The following is a 20,356-nucleotide window of genomic DNA, read 5'->3' on the forward strand; positions in this document are numbered from 1 at the left end:
TTGTTGTCATAAACCTTTGGAAAAAAGAAAAGGGAGATAAAGAATTTGGAAGTGCAGATACATGCAGTATGGATGCATCAGAAAACACACAACTTGAAGGCCAATAAGTAACTGTCCTATCCACGTGTGTTAGTGCTCCTGGTAATTGACTCTGATTTTCAGATCAAAGTTCTACTCAGACTCTAGCTTTATTGGTAAGTTTGCACAAGCTTACGCTGAAACCAAACGCTGTTCTCCTGTCCTGGAGTTAACATGGGATCCTTGTGGAGAATCATACCCCTGGCAATACATCTCATCATCAAGGTATTTCTAACTTTATTATTAATTTTGATAGTTTTGAACTAAATCTAAAGGCCACACAGCAAGCACACCTTATGAAAATGCATTCATTTGTTTAGGTTATCTTGCAGGCACAAGCTCTTCCAACACAATATGGTATAGTATGATTTACATTTATATATTTACATATAGTTGTATTATTTATTTACATATATTTTAATAATCACATTCATTTTTATGTTTAATAACTTTAATATTCAGGAAGTGTCTTACAGGCATTTATGCTTGATTAAATGTTAGGTGGGGATGCAGATGCAGGTGAATTACGGGCGGACATTTTTGAAATTAATTTAGGTCAGTACAAATTCTTTTCACAGTGCATTCGCAATATGTCTTTAAAATCATGATATATAAAAATTAATATACTTTATACTTTATGTGTGTATATATATATATATATATATATATATATATATATATATATATATATATATATATATATGTATATATATATATATATACACTCACCTAAAGGATTATTAGGAACACCTGTTCAATTTCTCATTAATGAAATTATCTAATCAACCAATCACATGGCAGTTGCTTCAATGCATTTAGGGGTGTGGTCCTGGTCAAGACAATCTCCTGAACTCCAAACTGAATGTCAGAATGGGAAAGAAAGGTGATTTAAGCTATTTTGAGCGTGGCATGGTTGTTGGTGCCAGATGGGCGGTCTAAGTATTTCACAATCTGCTCAGTTACTGGGATTTTCACGCACAACCATTTCTAGGGTTTACAAAGAATGGTGTGAAAAGGGAAAAACATCCAGTATGCGGCAGTCCTGTGGGCTGAAAATGCCTTGTTGATGCTAGTGGTCAGAGGAGAATGGGCCGACTGATTCAAGCTGATAGAAGAGCAACTTTGCCTGAAATAACCACTCGCTACAACCAAGGTATTCAGCAAAGCATTTGTGAAGCCACAACATGCACAACCTTGAGGCTGAATGGGCTACAACAGCAGAAGACCCCACCGGGTACCACTCATCTCCACTACAAATAGGAAAAAGAGGCTACGATTTGCAAGAGCTCACCAAAATTGGACAGTTGAACACTGGAAAAATGTTGCCTGGTCTGATGAGTCTCGATTTCTGTTGAGACATTCAGATGGTAGAGTCAGAATTTGGCATAAACAGAATGAGAACATGGATCCATCATGCCTTGTTACCACTGTGCAGGCTGGTGGTGTAATGGTGTGGGGGATGTTTTCTTGGCACACTTTAGGCCCCTTAGTGCCAATTGGGCATCGTTTAAATGCCACGGCCTACCTGAGCATTGTTTCTGACCATGTCCATCCCTTTATGGCCACCATGTACCCATCCTCTGATGGCTACTTCCAGCAGGATAATGCACCATGTCACAAAGCTCGAATCATTTCAAATTGGTTTCTTGAACATGACAATGAGTTCACTGTACTAAAATGGCCCCCACAGTCACCAGATCTCAACCCAATAGAGCATCTTTGGGATGTGGTGGAACAGGAGCTTCGTGCCCTGGATGTGCATCCCACAAATCTCCATCAACTGCAAGATGCTATCCTATCAATATGGGCCAACATTTCTACAGAATGCTTTCAGCACCTTGTTGAATCAATGCCACGTAGAATTAAGGCAGTTCTGAAGGCAAAAGGGGTCAAACACAGTATTAGTATGGTGTTCCTAATAATCCTTTAGGTGAGTGTACATATATAAATGTATGCTTTATATATATATATGTATATATATATATATATATATATATATATATATATATATATATATATATATATATATATATATATATATATATATATATATATATAATTATATATAAGTATATACATTTATTTATTTTATTTTTTATTTTTCAAACAATTTCAGAATCCCAAAGAAATTTGTTTGAGGGAGACATTGCTGGAGATGTAAGTTTACTTTTATATAATCTTTCTTTTTAAAACAATCAGTCCATTTTCCAAATCTTTATTGCTTTTTTCGTTATTTCTAAAATGAATTCTTATTTCATAGCCACAAAGGAATGCTATATTAGATGAAACAAAAAGATGGAAGTTTCCCATTCCATATATACTCACAGATAGTTTGGGTGAGATTATTTGTATTTCAACTCTTGCAAATGTAAACAAACTGATTTTCAGAGTGAGAATATTCAGTCTTAATTCTATTTTTTAGATCTTAATGCAAAAGGAGTGATCCTTCAAGCATTAGAAATGTATCATCTTAAGTCTTGTGTGGACTTTAAGCCCTATGAAGGAGAGAGCACCTATATATCTTTTACCAAGCTGGATGGGTAAGTAATGTAAATATCGATTGCATGTGAAAATGTTCAATTCAACCCATGTGAAAAATCTATTTCAGATTCTATTTGCAGAAATGTTGTCTTGTATATTCTAATATAACATGTTTTTTTTTTTTTTTTTATTGTTACAGATGTTGGTCTTTTTTGGGAGATTTAAAGACAGGGCAGAACGTCTCCATAGGAGAAGGATGTGACACCAAGGCCATCGTCGAGCATGAACTTCTCCATGCACTGGGTTTCCACCATGAGCAGTCTCGTTCAGACAGGGATGACTATGTTGAAATCTGGTGGGACCAAATACTTCCAGGTTATTTACATCTTTTATATTTAACAGTCATATACTGTACATCCGTCTTTTTATAGTTTTGTTGTTCACAGCACATGCAAAATAAAAATGTGTTCGATTCAAAAGATTCCATAGAATAAAAATGATTAAAAGTCGCAAGGAACTTGATTCAAAATGATATAAAAATGATGCAAAAGGTTAATTTAAAGAAGGGATGATGCATCATATAAACAGATACAGCTAAATGGGCCATTTGTCTTTTGTCATCCACATATTTTCTGCAGGAAAGAAGCACAACTTCATAAAGTTTGAGGATGATTTTATAACAGATTTGAACACGCCCTATGATTATGAATCCATCATGCACTACAGACCTCTTTCTTTCAACAAGGACCCTAATATTCCCACCATAACCACCAGCATCCCTGCATTCAATAAAGTAATAGGACAGCGCTTAGACTTCAGTGCTCTTGATCTGGAAAGACTTAATCACATGTATGACTGTGGTAAGGGATGAAATTCATGATTATATTGAGACATTAATAATTTACTTTGCAATAACAATTGCCATCTTACAAACAAGAACACACAACTTTTCTGCATTGTTATATCTTGTTATCTATTTTGAGTCAAATAAAAAGTTAACAAACAGGCACCTCTAGGACTGGAAAACATCAGTTGCTGAGGCCGAATCATGACATGGTATTTTATGCATTTGTGCTCTGTTAGTGTTGTGAGTATTTGGTTGGAAAATGTCTTTACCTGCAGTACAGCGTCATTTACAGCTGCACACGCAGGTGTTTAACTTACTGAAGACCTTCTTCTTCTTCTGTATTCTACAGTTTCCTGTTACTGTTTTACAGTTTGAGTCTCCACTCCAATGATTTATCTGTTCGTGAGCCATCAGAATGATTTAGAATTAATTGCAAGCATTATGCCAATCCAGAGTAATTCATTGAAAAGTACTGATGCAAAACATTGATTCATTTGTGATTCATCGCAAGTTCTGCAGGCGACAATCTTTATGAAATAGAGTCCTACCTACATTTACTTAATAGGCTAACTCTAGCTTAAGTTAGACTCAACACCTGGGCACTTCTGAACAAAAAAACATTTGTGGCTAATCATTCGGGGCTTGATTGTTTTGCCCTTGCGAAGCCTCTGTTTGCCAACATTCTGTATTTTCAGAGTTATCATTTTGATGATGTGTTTTAGCTGAAACCCACACGCTCCTGGACCAGTGTGCCTTTGAGCAGATCAACATTTGCGGAATGATTCAGTATGATGAGGACAATGATGACTGGGTCCACACTTTGAGTTCTACTGATGTAAAGGACCACACTCTTGGAGGACAATGCAGAGGTAAGGGAAAAATTACTTTTCGCACCTTATTTGTCATATATGTGTCATTCCTACTGTTTGGTGACTTCTAGTTATGGTACACTCAAAAAATAATTTAAAGATTTATGCATTTCAATTTCATAACACAATTCCATCAAAACTAAAAATGTATGTTTTGTTAATTTAGTTGACGTATTTAAATGAAACCTATTAAAAATAGGTTTAAAGTGAATTGATGATGTTCAAGCGATAAAAATTGGAACAGGCTTGTTAAAAAGAATAAATACTTTATGCAATGTTAAAATAACACAATGCTGTGGGCATAAAAGTAAAATTTTTATTACAATTACAAATCATTTAAATAATTTAAATTTGTTACACTAATGTCACTGAATTGCTAAACAATATTTTTTAACACATTTTATATAAGGTGTTATTTACATATTTGTCATATATATATGTTATTAAAATATTTGTTATTAAATAACTTTAATCCCCCATACAATTAAGTGTTCAGTATTAGATTCTCTCAATAGCATGTTAAAACTGTATTCATTTGTGGTAAATGTGTCATTTTATCACTGATAGTAGAAGTTGTTTGTGTGTCCATTGATTTTTTGGTCCATCTCATAATGCCAGTCTAGTGTGAGATTTCACAAAAATAATATACGGAAATTAAATATGGTTCAACGAAATAATGGTAGAGGCTAATTTCAAAAGAAAATACAAACAGGGCATTAGCCTACCCACATGCTTCAGCATATATCACCTTAATACATGCTTAATTATGCTTAAACACTCACAGTATTTTATATTTTTAAGTACTTGCTTAAATCACTGAAAGCATTGTATGCATTTAACACATGCTTAAATCACTCAAATCATTTTATGCATTTTTAACCAGGCTAAGGACATTTACAACAGTTTAAAATACTATAATTCTAATTACACATGTTTTCACATCTAACACGTATTATCTTAGACTGGAAAACACTCTGGGATATGTCATTAAATAAGATATCATTAATACTAAATTTACATATCCAGTCCTCATATGTATGCAAAAATGTGGTCAAACTCACACACATGCAATCCAGATGCATCCTTCAACACTATCCATAACAAATACTCTATTTTAACATATGACTCTTGTGAACACATATTTAATGCAATTTAACAACAGTGCGTGTAGAAGTTTTTATTTACCCAAAGTATTATCAACCGATGAACAAAACCAGGAGCTCTCTTGCAGAATGTATGTTCTCACGTTTCTAACACGAGTGAGTGCTGGAAAGCAGGTTTTGCAAAACTCAGGTGTCGCAAAACTCTTGTTCTTAAAAGGACGACGTCCCATTTTTGACAAGTTAAATTACATGAAATATCTCCACTTGGCTGCATATGTTAGGAAAGTAAGCCATTCAGCAAAAATAATGTTGGAGTTATTAGAAGTGTGTAACTCTTCTGTTTTTATTTTATGTTTTTCTTTATTTTGTGATGTTAGTTATGTGTGGTCAAGAATAACAATACACCCTGTAATGGAAATATTTATGGAAAATGTATATTTAAATATCAATATATTTATGTTAACAGAAAGAAATGATCACTTTAAGTTTACAAATATAAACTGTAATAAGGGCGGGGCCAAAAAGGCACCATATTGAGTTCTTCTGTTTGTTTGTTATTTTTCTATTATGTGACATATATATGACACAAAAATATACATCCTCATAGAGATTAATAATGTCTCTGAAAATTAATTCCAGCGGGGCAAACATAAAGTTTATTTCTGATATTTATGAAAGTAGCCACTAATATCAAAGTACAGTTAACCAGGTCCTATTGCCCCAAATTAGCATTTTCCCATAAACAATGTTTTTATGTTAACAGATGCAGGCTATTACATGCAATTTGACACAGTTAACAAATCTGAGGGTCACAGTGCTTTGCTGGAGTCACGGATTCTTTACCCCAAGAGGAACCAGCAATGCCTTGAGTTCTTCTACAGGATGAGTGGAGGGCCTGGAGACCAGCTGGTCATTTGGCTTAGAATGGATGATGGCACTGGCACTGTTCGCAATGTGAGGAAAGTTCACACTATCAGAGGTCAGTTATGTCTGGATTTTTCTGCGTGTTTTCTTATTTCAGGATTGACAAGTAAAGTCATATTTATTTGTTTACACCATTTATCATTTCAAACCAGCTTTCCACTTCCAGCTTCTCATTCCTGCTTTGTTTCCACTCTGCACCGCACGCATACTCTGATCTGGAAAGATGCAAACACATACAAGCGAGTGATTCAAACAGTGAAATGCTGCAGACAATGCTGTTATACTAAAAATTAGCACTCTTGAAATGTATTTAATATGTAGCTTTAATATGAATGGAACACTGCTTGTGTAATCAGATGAAAAGATTGGATCTAACTGTTGTATAACACAGTTTAAATACTATGTGTAAATGATTAACTCAATCGCTTTGATTTTAAGGGGATGGTGATGAGTCATGGAAGATTGCACATGTTTCTCTGAATGCTGAGGAGAAGTTCCGATACTTCTTCCAGGGAGTTGTGGGGTCCTTCAAAACGTCAGGAGGGATCTTTATAGACGACATCACTCTGACTGAGACATCATGCCCAAATGCTCTCTGGAGGATCCAGAACTTTACCAACCTCTTGAATAATACCCCTTTTGGTGAAAGTGTTCGGAGTGGTCGTTTTTACAACTCTGAAGGTTATGCTTATGGAATTAACGTTTATCCAAATAGCAGGATAAACTCATCTGAACAGTTTGTAGGGGTCACCTTTCACCTCTTCGGTGGTGAGAATGATGCAGTATTGGAATGGCCTGCAATCAATCGGCAAGTCACGGTCACGGCTGTGGATCAAAACCCCGACATGACACTTCAAATGTCTAACAGCAGAAGCTTCACCACTGGTGAGTCTATATTTCTAGGCATTACATTTGTATTGGATTCATTATGTGCAATATTTGGATTTAGCAGTATTTTCTTTCTGTCCCCTTCTTTTTTATTCCTACTTTCCATCCTTCTTTCCTTGATGTGTTTTGTAATCGTACACATTAAATATAATAATACATTGAAATACATTAAATTAAATCTGTTGAAGGTCTGTAATTCATAGAAAAGAATATGCAAGGTTATTTATTCTGTTTTCCACACACTTATGTTTGCATAATTTAGAATATGTTCTCCTTATATACATAATGATTGACTCACTTAGATGGCGACACAAGGTGGAGTAAGCCATCTGCATCTGAACAATGGGATGAAAGTTGCGGTTGCTTCAGAGGTCCAGAGTTCGGCTGGGGCACCTTCATGTCGCACGATCAGCTCCGCAGGAGGGACTTCCTCAAGAATGATGACTTAATCATCACTGTTCATTTTGATGGTGAAAATCTTTTTAATTTGACTGAGTGAAGAAAGCTGTCTGAATGTCAGGCATTAACTTAGGCTTCCTTTTTTTTTTTTGAGAATTTAAAGGAACATTCCAGGTTCAATACAAGTTATGCTTAATCAACAATATTTGTGGCATAATGCTGATTACCACAAAAACTAATTTCTACTCATCACTTTTTTTTTTCGAGCAGAGTCTAAATGATTTTTTTGATGCTTTCAAATGAGCTTAACTTGTATTGAACCTGGAATATTTCTTTAATTTATAATGGGATTGCAGGGGCATTTTACATTTGTGAAGGAATATTATTGCAAATAATATGAAAACACAGTCCATTTATGTCAAATTAATTAATTAATTTAAATTAATTCTCAATCTGAACAATTATGGCTGCTACCTATAAAATCAAATACAGAAGTAGCTGTTCATAATGCACAAGATATAACACAATAAATGCCCTGTTTTGGAGTTGTTGGGTGTGGGTTTATTTATTTTAAGTTCACTGTTTTTATGAGCTTATTTTAGTTTTTTGTATTCTTATTACCTAAACATTACAGATTTGTGTAAGTATGGGTAATTAGAGTATTTTTTGGTGTTATAAAACATATTTAATAAAAGTATAATTAAAGTAAATCAGTATTGTTCCACACATAACCATAATAGGAATATTTATTGCTACTGAAGAATATGTAGTATATATATATATATATATATATATATATATATATATATATATATATATATATATATATATATATATATTTGTTAAGAGTGAGTTCTTCTTTTGCTGCCAGATTTGACACATCTTGTGAAATCAGAAGTTCCATTCAAGCCCAAACGCTCAATCAACCTCAAGCCTGCAGAAGAAAGCTTTGACAGCTCAAAGAATCGGAAGCCACGTGCCATCAGCAACCCATGTCAGCCAAACCCTTGTCAAAATGGAGGAGCTTGCGTCATAAACCAGGGGAAGGCAACATGCAGGTTAGTACACCTACATCTGATAACCATCTCTGCTCGAATCACTGTTTGTTAAATGGGCAAATATCTCTATCTTGCTCAAAATTGCAACTGTGTTTTAGATGGTGACAGATATATGTTGTTTGCAGGTGTGCCTCTGGACAGGCCATTATGTACACAGGTGTTACCTGTGAGAACCAACAAATTGATGGTGGAATTCTTGGTATTATGATTGGTGGTGCTGCAGGCACTGTAGCTCTTACTGTTGCCATTATTGCAGTGATCGACAGAAAGCAGTAATAAGGCTCAATAATGCTAGGACTGAATATGAAATTATTTCATATGTACAGTCGTTATGAACATAAGAGTTGCAGCGTTAAATTGAACCATTTAGACATTCTCTCATCAAATTGGATTTATCTGAAAAAGATTTATGATAAGCAAAGCATTTTATTGATGAATCATCTAACAATAGTGTCCATAATTTATCTTAATTCATACTAAAATTTTCATTTATTAACAACATAATCTCTCTTTTTTTCATATGCATTTACAAGAAACAAGGAAATAGATTTAACAAGAGAAATATTTAAATATATTTTTACAAAAAATTATAAATAAACAAATAAAATTATAATTTGTCAAGCTGCCTTGTCATTTTAAAATCCTAACTATCAATCTGAGTGCTTAGACATGCTACATGAACTTAGGTTCAGATATTTTGTTACATGTTTTTTTTTTTTTTTTTTTTACAGTAAAATCATTATTGACTTATGAAAACAGTTAATGCCACAGTTTCATATGCTTTGCAAAATAGAAGCTCAGCTAAAACTAATTGTACATTGTTATTACAGCCAAAGTAGGTAACCATTAATATGATATTAAACAGCAAAATTTTACATTGCATTAAAGAGAGATAGATGATCCTTATCAGAAATACAGAACTGTTTTAAATAAAAGACAAGGGGTAGAAAACTATGGATTATTGCTAATTATATACAGCAGCTCTTACAAAACACAAACAACATCTATTGTGAATAAGACCACTTGGATTGTTTGTTCCTACTCTTAAACAGTAAGTAAAAATAAATAACCTTTGGACTTTCTTCCAAAGATGTTGAAGTCTTCACCAAACAGCTCCCTCTCCTATTTTTGTAGCTGCTGCTATGGTTTCAATGGTGGATCCGTGTTCTGTATTGTTTTATACGCTCCATCTACAATACAGATTGGAAACAGAAAATAAATTAAAGATTGTGTCCCTTAAAGGGACGGTTCACCCAAACCTGACATTCTTCCTTCCGTGGAATACAAAAGGAGATGATTTGGTAGAATGACAGCCTCAGTCACTACTCGCTTTCTTTGTATTGAAAAAAGATACAATGGAAGTGAATGGTGACTGAGATTAATATACTGCCTGACATCTCCTTTTGTGTTCCAAGTAAGAAAGAAAGTTATTCAGGTTTGGAACAAATTGAGTGTTAGAAAATTATGACAGAATTAAAAAATGTTGGGGTGAGATTTCCTGGTCATAAATAAAACAAGGTAATTCGGCTGTGTCCAAACATTTACCTTATGTGCATTGACTTGTATGGATCATTTATTTGTGACAGTCGTGGTCGTGCCTTGAGCTTTACCTGATTTCTGAGCACAAAAAATATCAAATTATAATTTTCAAATGAATGTAGTATTTGGAAACAATGTAAAAACAGTTGTGACCAGAAATCAAGAAAATAATTTCCACTTACCCCAAACATAATTATCCTTAATATTTCATCTCGGACCTAGAGAGAAAATAAACATGTTAGTGTTCTGTGGACTTAACCAAACTGGATAGTCGTAATCTCAATAACAATCCTAACATACCCTCTTTTCTGCGAAACATCCCGTCAACAAGATGAAGAATCCCTGGAACAGAAGGCATAAATTAATAAATTATTTTATAATTTATTTTACAAATATTTATATTTGTGTGGCGAAAAAGTAGAGTACCTGAAGTGAGTTGAGTATGGTGAACAAGTAATGGACCAAATAAGTTGTAAACTGTGTGAAGTCGTCCATCAGAAAAACGAAGAGTCCCAGAATCCAAGTTCCACCAAAAATAGGCGTGAGGAAGATAATCACTTTGATTACACTCTTTGCTGCTTCTTTGTCCCCCTTTTTGTTGGTCTCTGCCCCAGATGGCTTTAAGACTGTTACAATGACCATCACCATGGCAAACATGTTCACCAACACAATTGTCCCAACAGGTATGAGAAACGCATGGATGGATCCTACCATTGCTGACTTGTACGTAAGCCAGCATGTCTTAGTGCTGTAGTAGGGTACGTCAGTCGCTTTGTCGTAGTATACATATGTAATTGCTACAGTCAGTGTTGGACACACATAGCCGATGGTGAACCCCAGGATCATGTAGACCTTTTTCCCAATGCGGCTGAAGACAAAAATGAGCTGGTGGACCAGCATGACGCTCAGACACAGCATCCAGAAAAACATGGCCAGGAAGAAGTAATGCTTGGCCACCACCAGAACCAGGCACAAGGTATCATTTAGAATAGATGGGAAGGAGGAAGCTAAGAAGCTGCAGTCAGCCAGGAGCAGACACAATGCAATGTTGAGGAGAGCGGTGTGCCGAAAGTGGGAGAGGTTGGATTTGACAACGGTACTCCAGACCAAGCACTCGATGATGATGTAAATGATTAGGGAACAGATGGAGATTCCCAGTCCGATGTAAGTGATCTGATCCAGGAAAGGCATGCTAACAGAATGCTTGGACATCAGCATGGAGAAGGAGGTGAGATGATTGCATGCACAGTAGGCAGTGTTTCCAGGGCCTCGAACAAATTCACAGCCTTCGTCCGACCACCTCTGCTCTGTGACGTTCCAGAACACGCAAAGCATTTCAGCGCCCGCCTCATCATTTGGAAAAGCCAGTTTGATGTTTACATCTGGAGAAGAATTGTTCTCAACAGTGGCGGACACAACTATGCTAGGAAAAAATGCGTTTTCGTAGCCCTGTTTTGGTAGGCGGTTGGACAAGCTCTGTAACCCTACTGTTTTCACCATGTCTGCTGTGGCGTTCAGCTCCACATCCACACCAAAGACAGTGTTGTTGCAGGATGGGCCACCACGGCACACCTGGAACTGAATGTTGGAAGTATTGTAACCTTCGCTGGCATTTATTCTGATGCTTTTGACGAGCCCTTCTACAGATGACAGATATTGTGAGGCCAGTGCACCACTTTCTTCCTCGTCTCCTACTTCCCAGGTTATGTTCAGCATACTGTTGGCCGATTCGAGGAAATCCTTCAAGAGATCAGATTTACTTTAATAAGTGGAATGTTTGCAAACATTTTTTTGCATCTATTTAACAGTTTTTAATAATTTAAGTATGTGACCTTTTGGATTACATAATTATGTTGCAGCCTAATTTGTGTATACCATGTTATTATGAATGAATGTTACATTTATATAGCACTTTTCTGACACTACACTCAAAGCACTCTACACTGTGAACAGTGGACTCTCCTCACCCACCACCAGTGTGCAGCTTCCACCTGGATGATGCGGCGGCAGCCATAGCGTGCCAGTACGCTCTCTATGCACCAGCTTTTGGTGGAGCAGAGAGAGCAGAGTTATAGAGCCAATTAATGGATGGGGATTATAAGGAAGCCATGACTGATGAGGGCCATGGGGGGAATTTGGCCAGGACACTGGGTTTACTCCCTTACTCTTTTCGAGAAGAGTCTGGACCTTGGTTTAACGTCTCATCCGAAGGACGGTGCCTATTTACAGTATAGTGTCCCTGTCACTATACTGGGGCATTAGGACCCACACAGACAGCAGGATGAGCACTCCCTTCTGGCCTCTCTAACACCTCTTACAGCAGCAACCCTAGTTTCCCCAGAAGGTCTCCCATCCAGGAACTAACCAGGCTCAACACTGCTTAGCTTCAACCCTGCTTAGCTTTAATGTGGAACCGGTCTTGAGCTACAGGGTGATATGGCTGCTGACAAATTATTATATAATTAGAGGCTAAAAAGTTAAATCATTATATTTGTTGGTTTTGTTCCAATAATAGTCATGACTATTCATGGATTCGTTACATTTTTGGTGTTTTCGGTAGATCTCTATTGCACTGAAACATAATTTTGTAATTCATAGATGTGTACAGTTTAATTTAGTTTAAAATTATTATTATATGAGTAATACTACAAGTCTATTTTTGCTGAAAAATAATGATGTCAAGGAAAACAGTTGGCAGCATGGCAGTGTGAAAAACTGACCCTTTAATAAAATACACATATGACATGGGTACTCAAAATGTTGTATTTTCTTAAGTTTTCTATAATGACCTTTATTTACAATTATATATATTTTTTATAATGACTGAGTACCAAAATCCAAATGTAAGCCATTATGGAGCAGATTAAATTCTTACTTCCAGAAGGTCCTCGCCCAGTGGCATGTTGGCTGATGCATTTTTCATAGTTTGGAAAACAGATATTCCAGCCTTGACATCACCAAACGTGTTTTCTGCCACTTCAGATGCGGTGTTATTTCTCAAACTTTGAAAGATTAATCGAGCGCCCTCTTGTGTTGCTCCAAGTCCTTTTTCAAAATCCTGGAGTGAGAAAAAAATGTGACTGTTTAGACTAACTGTATCCACTTTGTAACATGTGTAAAGTGTGTACATTTTTAGGTGTTAAAACGCTTTCTCCTATCCCAGCTTAATATGTAGAGGCAATTAATTGTCTCGAAAACTGTAAACACTGTGTCTCTGTGTTTTGAGCGACCCATCTAATGAGACACAGCGACATTGGCTGCAGCCATGGGGGCCTGGGTAGCTCAGCGAGTATTTATTATGATTACCACCAGTCACATTGGGTAACCTCCTCGTGGTTTCTATAATGTGTAGTTCTCGCTCTCTGCGTGGTGAGTTGTGCGTGGATGCCGGGGAGAATAGCGTGGGCCTCCACACGTGCTATGTCTCTGCATTAACGTGCTCAACAAGCCACATGACAAAATCCCCGGATTGATGTTCTCAGATGCGGCGGCAACTGAGATTTGTCCTCCACCACACAGATTGAGGCGAGTCACTACACCACCACGAGAACTTAGAACGCATTGGGAATTGGGCATTCCAAATTGGGGAGAAAAGGGGAGGAGGAAAAAAAACACTAAGCCATTAACTGATAAGGCAGAAAGGCAGCTACCTAAGCTTTCAGTGCTCTCATTGACTCAACCAATGGTGTGAGTTGGGGGTGGGACCAGTGTCGGTCCTAGCATTTTGGGGGCCTAAATAAAAAATGTGTGAATTTGGGGGCACCAGTCAGTATGTTCACAACACTACTTATGTCTTTCACAGTGTGGGGGCCCCCTGGCGGCTCAGGGGCCCTAAGAAACTTGCTTACTTTGCCTATAAGGAGGACCGGCACTGGGCGGGACTATCTGCCGACTAGGGCCGAATTTGGAATGGCATACTGCCATACTACTCTTATTATTTCTTCCATAGACAGATATGGCAGAAATAGTAATAGTATGCCATTCCGAACTCGCCTTAGCTGTTTTGAAAACAAGTTTTGTTTTGCAACTTCAGTCAGTGGTGCTAGTGTCACTAGCTTCAGTCAGTGTCACACAATTCACTTCAGAAGAATTTCACTCTTCTATATTCACTATTTTATTCATAAATTAAATATATAATTAGTTCACAATTTGCATACCTTTGCTTGCAAGCTCACTGTATTCAGGATAGCTTTGACACACAGAGAAACTTCTTCCCCCCATTTGCTTCCAAGGCATTTGCGTTTTAATGTTCCCTGTCTGCCTTGTTCAACACAATCTATAACTGCTGTTTCATTATTCTTTGTTTTCGGCCATTGTTTAAGATCAACATTTTCCGCTGCACAAAACAGGTCACTGGCTGCAAAAAAACAAAACAAAGACATTTCTTTCTTTCTTTTTTCATTTATTTTCATTTATTGTGTCACGAACAATGGATGTTCTAGAATCACATACATTTACAAGCATGCTGTTATTCAGTGCACGAATGAATCTCAAATGAGAGTTATTCTGTACCTTAGTTTTCAATACTTACGATAAATTATCGGTATTCTTATTGTGCGATTTCGCTGCTGATTCAAACTGTTCGATATAGTACAACCACCGTCAATTGCACGTGGTTTGCCTTCTGCCAGACAGCTAACAGTGAAATCTGCAGTAAACTTGATTACTCCACTGATCTCTGCAAAAAAATATTTAGTCCATCACATTAAAAATGCACATGTTCTACAAAGTTTGACAACCAGAGAGTATCACAAATACTTTTCTGTCTTAAAGCTACGCTATGTAACTTTTGGGCCTCTAGCGGTTGAAGCATAGAATTGAAAAGTTACTTGCGGAGGCACACTGTTTTGGTAAATACGTCAGTTGGGCTTTGGCTCTGCGCGGAGGAATCTGATGGTTTGAATACCACCGGTGTAACCATGGCTACTGGTGATCAAAAGCGAATGTCACTAACAACAAAAAACTTGCCCTCTTCCCTAAAAAAAATTATGAAAAATAATAATAATAATAATAATGAAAGGAATAAAAAGATGGATATCCGAAAAATATGTCTTAATTGTAGGTAAGTAGTACATCTTCTGCTGTTGTTTTGACTTGTTGAAAACAATTGTTTTAAATAAATAGTGTTACAAAGGTTAGGCAACGATGACATTATACATAATTATTGATAGTCATATCAGATTAAGTCAAACAGTGGAAACAGTGCAAATGGTGGAAATTATATCTTAGAAGCTATAACTTAGTACTTTAAAGATTGCCGTTGTTACCAGCATAAAGTAATTTTGTTTCCCATTGTCCTTCCCCGAAAATGAAATTGAAAGCACTGCAGTACCACAATCCATAATTAAATCCCCTATTTGAGAGGCTTTAACACTATCTAATGAACTACCGTGCTAAGAGATGGTCCAATAAAATGGTCCAGGAATGTCTCTTAATGTTATCGGTCCAATAAAATATCTTGCCTGTCGAGCAAGAAAAACCCATGTCTGGGTCGGTTTTATATCCTTTTTCGGAGTTGCCACCACCTATGAAAAAGCTAAGCCGATGTTGTTTTGTGTTTTATTATGGACTCTGTCGCTTTCCCCTTTTTGCTTGCAGACTCTTCTCGGTTCAAGGTTTCTTTATTTTTAAAACGGGTGATTTCCCAGAGCTGCGATGGACTGGCGACCTGTCCAGGGTGTCCCCCGCCTTTCGCCCAATGTTAGCTGGGATAGGCTCCAGCCCCCCGTGACCCTGTACACAGGATAAGCGGTTGACGATGGATGGATGGATGGTGATTTCCCAGAGGGTTGCCTTTTTGAATGATCCAAGATCAATGTTGCTCATGTGTTGTGGCTACAAGCTGTCAGCTTCAAACTACCACCAAGCCTATCATCGCACATATACACATGCTGTAGTAGCTAGCTGGACCTTCTTTTCTTTATTTACGGATGTAACGTAAACACAAATGGATGACTGACGGAAGTATGTAATTTCCCGACAGCTCTAAATTACAAATAATTATTATAGGCTTACTGTAAAGTGAGACGCGGTAGGTGATGCTATAAAATAATGTGTTATTTATAACCTTACCTTCTCTAGTTGGTGCGATATTTTCTGTAGTTCCAACTTTTAACTGAGCTGAGTAGGTTTCAGTGCTGTTTTCAATGGAACATGAAACGGTAACTTTGGTGCTTGTTGCCTCAGTGCAGTCGGCAGTCTGTGGAGTGCTTGTCACATTAATCACCTCTGGCAAAAGTGCGATTTGAATAGGTGCCAAGGCCATGTGAGCTATGTTCCCAGTGACAAAAAGGCACATGTATGTTCCTGGAATATCAAGAAAACTTATTAGGACTGATAAATCAAGAGTACATAAAGTAACAATAAAGTGAACGCAATAGCATTTGGTAGAGCATGATGCTAGCAATGTCAATGTCATGGGGCCAAGACCCCATGAACGCATGAACTGATAAAGTGTATACCTTGAATGCACCATGTAGAAGTGTAAATATAATTTTATTGTACTCACCTGACCAAAATCCATTTGTCTTTAGGAGTGTGACTGTTGATGTTTCTGTACAAATGTCTGAAAGCATTATTTCACTCCCCGGTCCCAGAATCAGAGGTGTTTCGTCCCCTCTGACCATTTGCCACACACACCTCTCCATCCGTTCTATACTGGTGCAGTTCAGTTGTTGTTTTGAATTGTAACACACCTTCCCTGTTGGTGCCTCCATGTATACCATACCTGTAAATGACACAAATATGATTATGTGATGGTGAAATGATGGATAAATGGATGGATAGATAGACCAAGTGGCAAAAATATTGGTGTGGTTGCAGTGTTTTACCTAGTGACCTAACATTGAGGGAATACACTGTTGCATTACTCCGCAAAGTACTTATTATGCTTTGAACTTTGGGGGTGGAAAACACAGAACTCAGAGACACCGAGAAATTGTGAGCGTACGTATTTAGCCCTGTGTATCTTTGAGAAATAAAAGAGAAGGGAAAGATTAGGTTATTGGTTAAATAGTAAAATTAAAGTAATAAAGATGAATTCAACAAGAAAGAAAAGAAAAATATCTACTCACACTGTGCTTAGGATAGTCAATGAGTTGTAGGCATTTAGCACACGGAAAGCGCTGTCCAACTAAAAGGAATTGGACAAAACTCTGTGAGCAAATGCGTTTTTTTGTGAATTATCTTTCTATACAGTTTGTAAATTAGCATTAAAAGGTCTAAGATTGAATTCATATCTAAGCAGTGAATTTTTTGAAAATCCTCATCATTCTCAAAACAGAATAGGCCTACATTAGATTAAAAATAGATCAAGTTCAGAAATATTTGTTTTACTTTGGGGGAGCAATGGCTGCCTATAGATACTGCATTTTAGAATTGCATTAGAAGGAGATTTACACATACCGAGGCACTGACATTTGAGGCGGAACCAGTGAGCAATCCGATGAGTGAAACTGTAAGGAAAAACAGCAGTGAATTGATCATAAATGTTCCTCAGCTGTACCGCCGTCAATGTACTGTTTAACTGATTGAAGAGATGTCTATTTTTCAACATAATCATTTTATTTTTGTATTCCATTGGACAACATACCATTAGTTTTGGGCAGGCACAGAGGTGTGTATTGTGATATATTTGCCACACATTTGTCCACATTACAGCATTTATTGACAGTGTCACACACAAGGTTGCTCCAAACATAGTCTGTTCCGCACCAGCATGTTGAATTGGTGCCAATTATCTCACACTCTACACAATGACACATGATCAAAAAAGATTTTAAAGCATATTAATACTGATTTGAAATGTACAGTAATCTTGCAGACTGGTCTGTATTGTATTTAGCACTTGTGTTTGTTGTTTGTGTAAAATGTGAAGTGGAAAAGTGGATTTAAATGTTATAATTTTTTATGTACATAGCTACTCAATATTTTCCATATAGATCAACATTGGAATAGATATAACTCACCTGCGGCTATTTCAGCATTTGTAATGGTCACCCCTGTATCCAAAACAATTCCGATGATTCCAGGAAGATTGGCAGCAACATTTAAGGTCTTATTACCCTCAATCATGACCTCTGCCCAATAGGTCACATCTGCAGACCCTGTAAATATATACAATGAACATTCTCAGAGTTATGTGCCATATTTATTTTTTGCTTGTTTGATTGATTTTAAATGTGATTTGTTTAGTTGTGATATTGGTTCATGTGAATCGTATGTGTGCCTGGGATTTGTTTGTCTCTATACCTACCCACATTTGAGGCCTGTTGGGTCACAGAAGAAGACAATTGTCAATACTTTTGTTTTGCTTGTTTATTTTAATCATAAATAAATTATCTTTCATGATGTGTAACTACTAAAATGATGTTCTTATATGTTATAAACAAAGAATATTTGATAAAATACAGAGAATATTGCCTATGCAGAAAAATTCAATAAACAGTATATTTATTAGAAAAAGATAATGTATAGCTGAATGATTGTATTATGAATGTCATTATCATCAATAAGAGGAGAGCTAAGATAAGAAGAAATATGAATTGACATGGTGGTTGTATGAAGCAGTCAGATACCTACTATCCATGACTTGTATTAACTGAGGATTACAAATCTGGATGCTACATGAAAGTTGTTATGAATATTGTATACTGTTGTAAATAACTTTACCTGGCTAAAAACTAAAAGTGCTGCAAAAAGCAGCATGCCTGCATCAGACAGTTTCTTGATCCTAAGAGGGAGATATGCCATTTAATATTTTTTATAATACAAGTCATATACGCATTCCTGCCAAGAAAACTTTAACAATGATTTCAGTCATTTTCAAACAGTGAAATCTTTCTGTGAAACAAAGTGATTACAAAACATTTGTTCTGCACAAATAATTTAGCCTATTGTTATGATTTACGCATTTCAATTTCATAGCAAAATATGATCAAATTGAATTGTGTAATGTTTAACAAACAAAAAATTCATAACATTTACGATATATTTTATAAATGTATTTTATTAACGATTATTCATTTCAACTTGATGGAATTTTGTTATGAAGTTAAAATGCATAAATCTTAAAATAATTGTATTGATTGTGTTTAAGATAAAGTAATAAATAAATAAATACAAAATACATGTCCAAATCATGTCAACATTTTACTACTGCTAACCAACATAATTCAAATTCAAAGATGTTTCACTTAAAACAATGCACAACTGATAAATTAAATTGTATAATTGTAAAACATAAGTATAATTATTCTACTATAATTGTAAAACATGACCAAACTGTCAAAAGGAATAATGTTATTTTACTGACCAAGTTCTCAAAATGTTTCTTTAAAAGATGATAGTATCTTCTTTTTACCATAATCTTAAGAATCCTATTACTATATATACATATATCAACATACAAAACAATACTAACCTTACGATCTTCATTTTTAAAAGAGAGGATCAGCAAGTTTGAAATGCAGTGGTATCTGTCCTAACAAACATGTTCCCTTGAAGAAACTGTTGCCAGAGTGAAAGTGGGTGGTGAATGAGAATTGGAAAGTTGATGAGTGCAGTGGGGGTAGCAAAGGCAAATTAAAGCTCTCGCTCACATTTGCATTGAACATTCTCTAAGTTTGCAGGCCATCTGGAGAAGTTAGCACACATAGTTATAGCTCCGATTTTCCATTGAGATTTGGCTAACAAATACATCTCAGGGCCCTGCATGCCTTTTCCACAACTACTTTTGGTTACATTGTAATTTGTGACTGATTTAGATACTGTAAATAATTGTAATATGAAAAAAACCTAGAGTGCTTTCAGAAGACGTTTAAAGAAATAAGACTTTCAGACGTTCTGTGGAGTTTGAATGCTGAATACCACCTTGTTTAATTTAACTATGTTAAATAGTTTATTAATGTATGTATTTAAATTATTTAATTCATTTTGAATGTTTCAATAGATGTATTTGATATTTTGATATGAATTGTATTGGTTTAACAAATTGGATGTGTTCCATTTTTCCACTTTTTGCAGTGCTGAAACAGTGTTTTTTTCCCTCAAACTGTGTTTTGTTTGCTAGCTATTTTGCTCATTATATTTATCCTTATGCAACAAAAGACTGCAGATTTAGTAGAGTAGGGGTGGCTAAGGAGATAGATAGGACCCAACATTGCCATTAAC

General features: G+C 36.1%; 2 protein-coding genes across 2 annotated transcripts; one reads left to right on the forward strand and one right to left on the reverse strand.

The window, feature by feature from the left end:
• Positions 1-572: 572 nt before the first annotated feature.
• On the forward strand, positions 573-8,923 carry mep1a.2 (meprin A, alpha (PABA peptide hydrolase), tandem duplicate 2). The gene is made up of 12 exons (XM_052098516.1): positions 573-633; positions 2,195-2,235; positions 2,339-2,414; positions 2,501-2,618; positions 2,759-2,934; positions 3,198-3,419; positions 4,129-4,275; positions 6,142-6,357; positions 6,741-7,187; positions 7,493-7,660; positions 8,461-8,647; positions 8,773-8,923. The coding sequence occupies exons 1-12, from the start codon at positions 573-575 to the stop codon at positions 8,921-8,923; spliced, it is 2,010 nt and encodes a 669-aa protein (XP_051954476.1).
• Positions 8,924-9,044: 121 nt separating this feature from the next.
• Positions 9,045-19,802, reverse strand: adgrf3b (adhesion G protein-coupled receptor F3b). The gene is made up of 18 exons (XM_052098979.1): positions 19,608-19,802; positions 18,857-18,917; positions 18,441-18,453; positions 18,154-18,291; positions 17,778-17,933; positions 17,591-17,640; positions 17,260-17,318; positions 17,017-17,153; positions 16,695-16,913; positions 16,259-16,492; positions 14,718-14,864; positions 14,344-14,543; positions 13,062-13,244; positions 10,613-11,926; positions 10,487-10,528; positions 10,369-10,404; positions 10,193-10,264; positions 9,045-9,837 (listed from the first exon to the last, which is right to left on the reverse strand). The coding sequence occupies exons 1-17, from the start codon at positions 19,619-19,621 to the stop codon at positions 10,217-10,219; spliced, it is 3,051 nt and encodes a 1,016-aa protein (XP_051954939.1). The 5' UTR covers positions 19,622-19,802; the 3' UTR covers positions 9,045-9,837; positions 10,193-10,216.
• Between the last annotated feature and the right edge of the window lie 554 nt (positions 19,803-20,356).

Source organism: Xyrauchen texanus, chromosome 30 (assembly GCF_025860055.1).
Source record: "Xyrauchen texanus isolate HMW12.3.18 chromosome 30, RBS_HiC_50CHRs, whole genome shotgun sequence".
NCBI lineage: Eukaryota > Metazoa > Chordata > Actinopteri > Cypriniformes > Catostomidae > Xyrauchen > Xyrauchen texanus.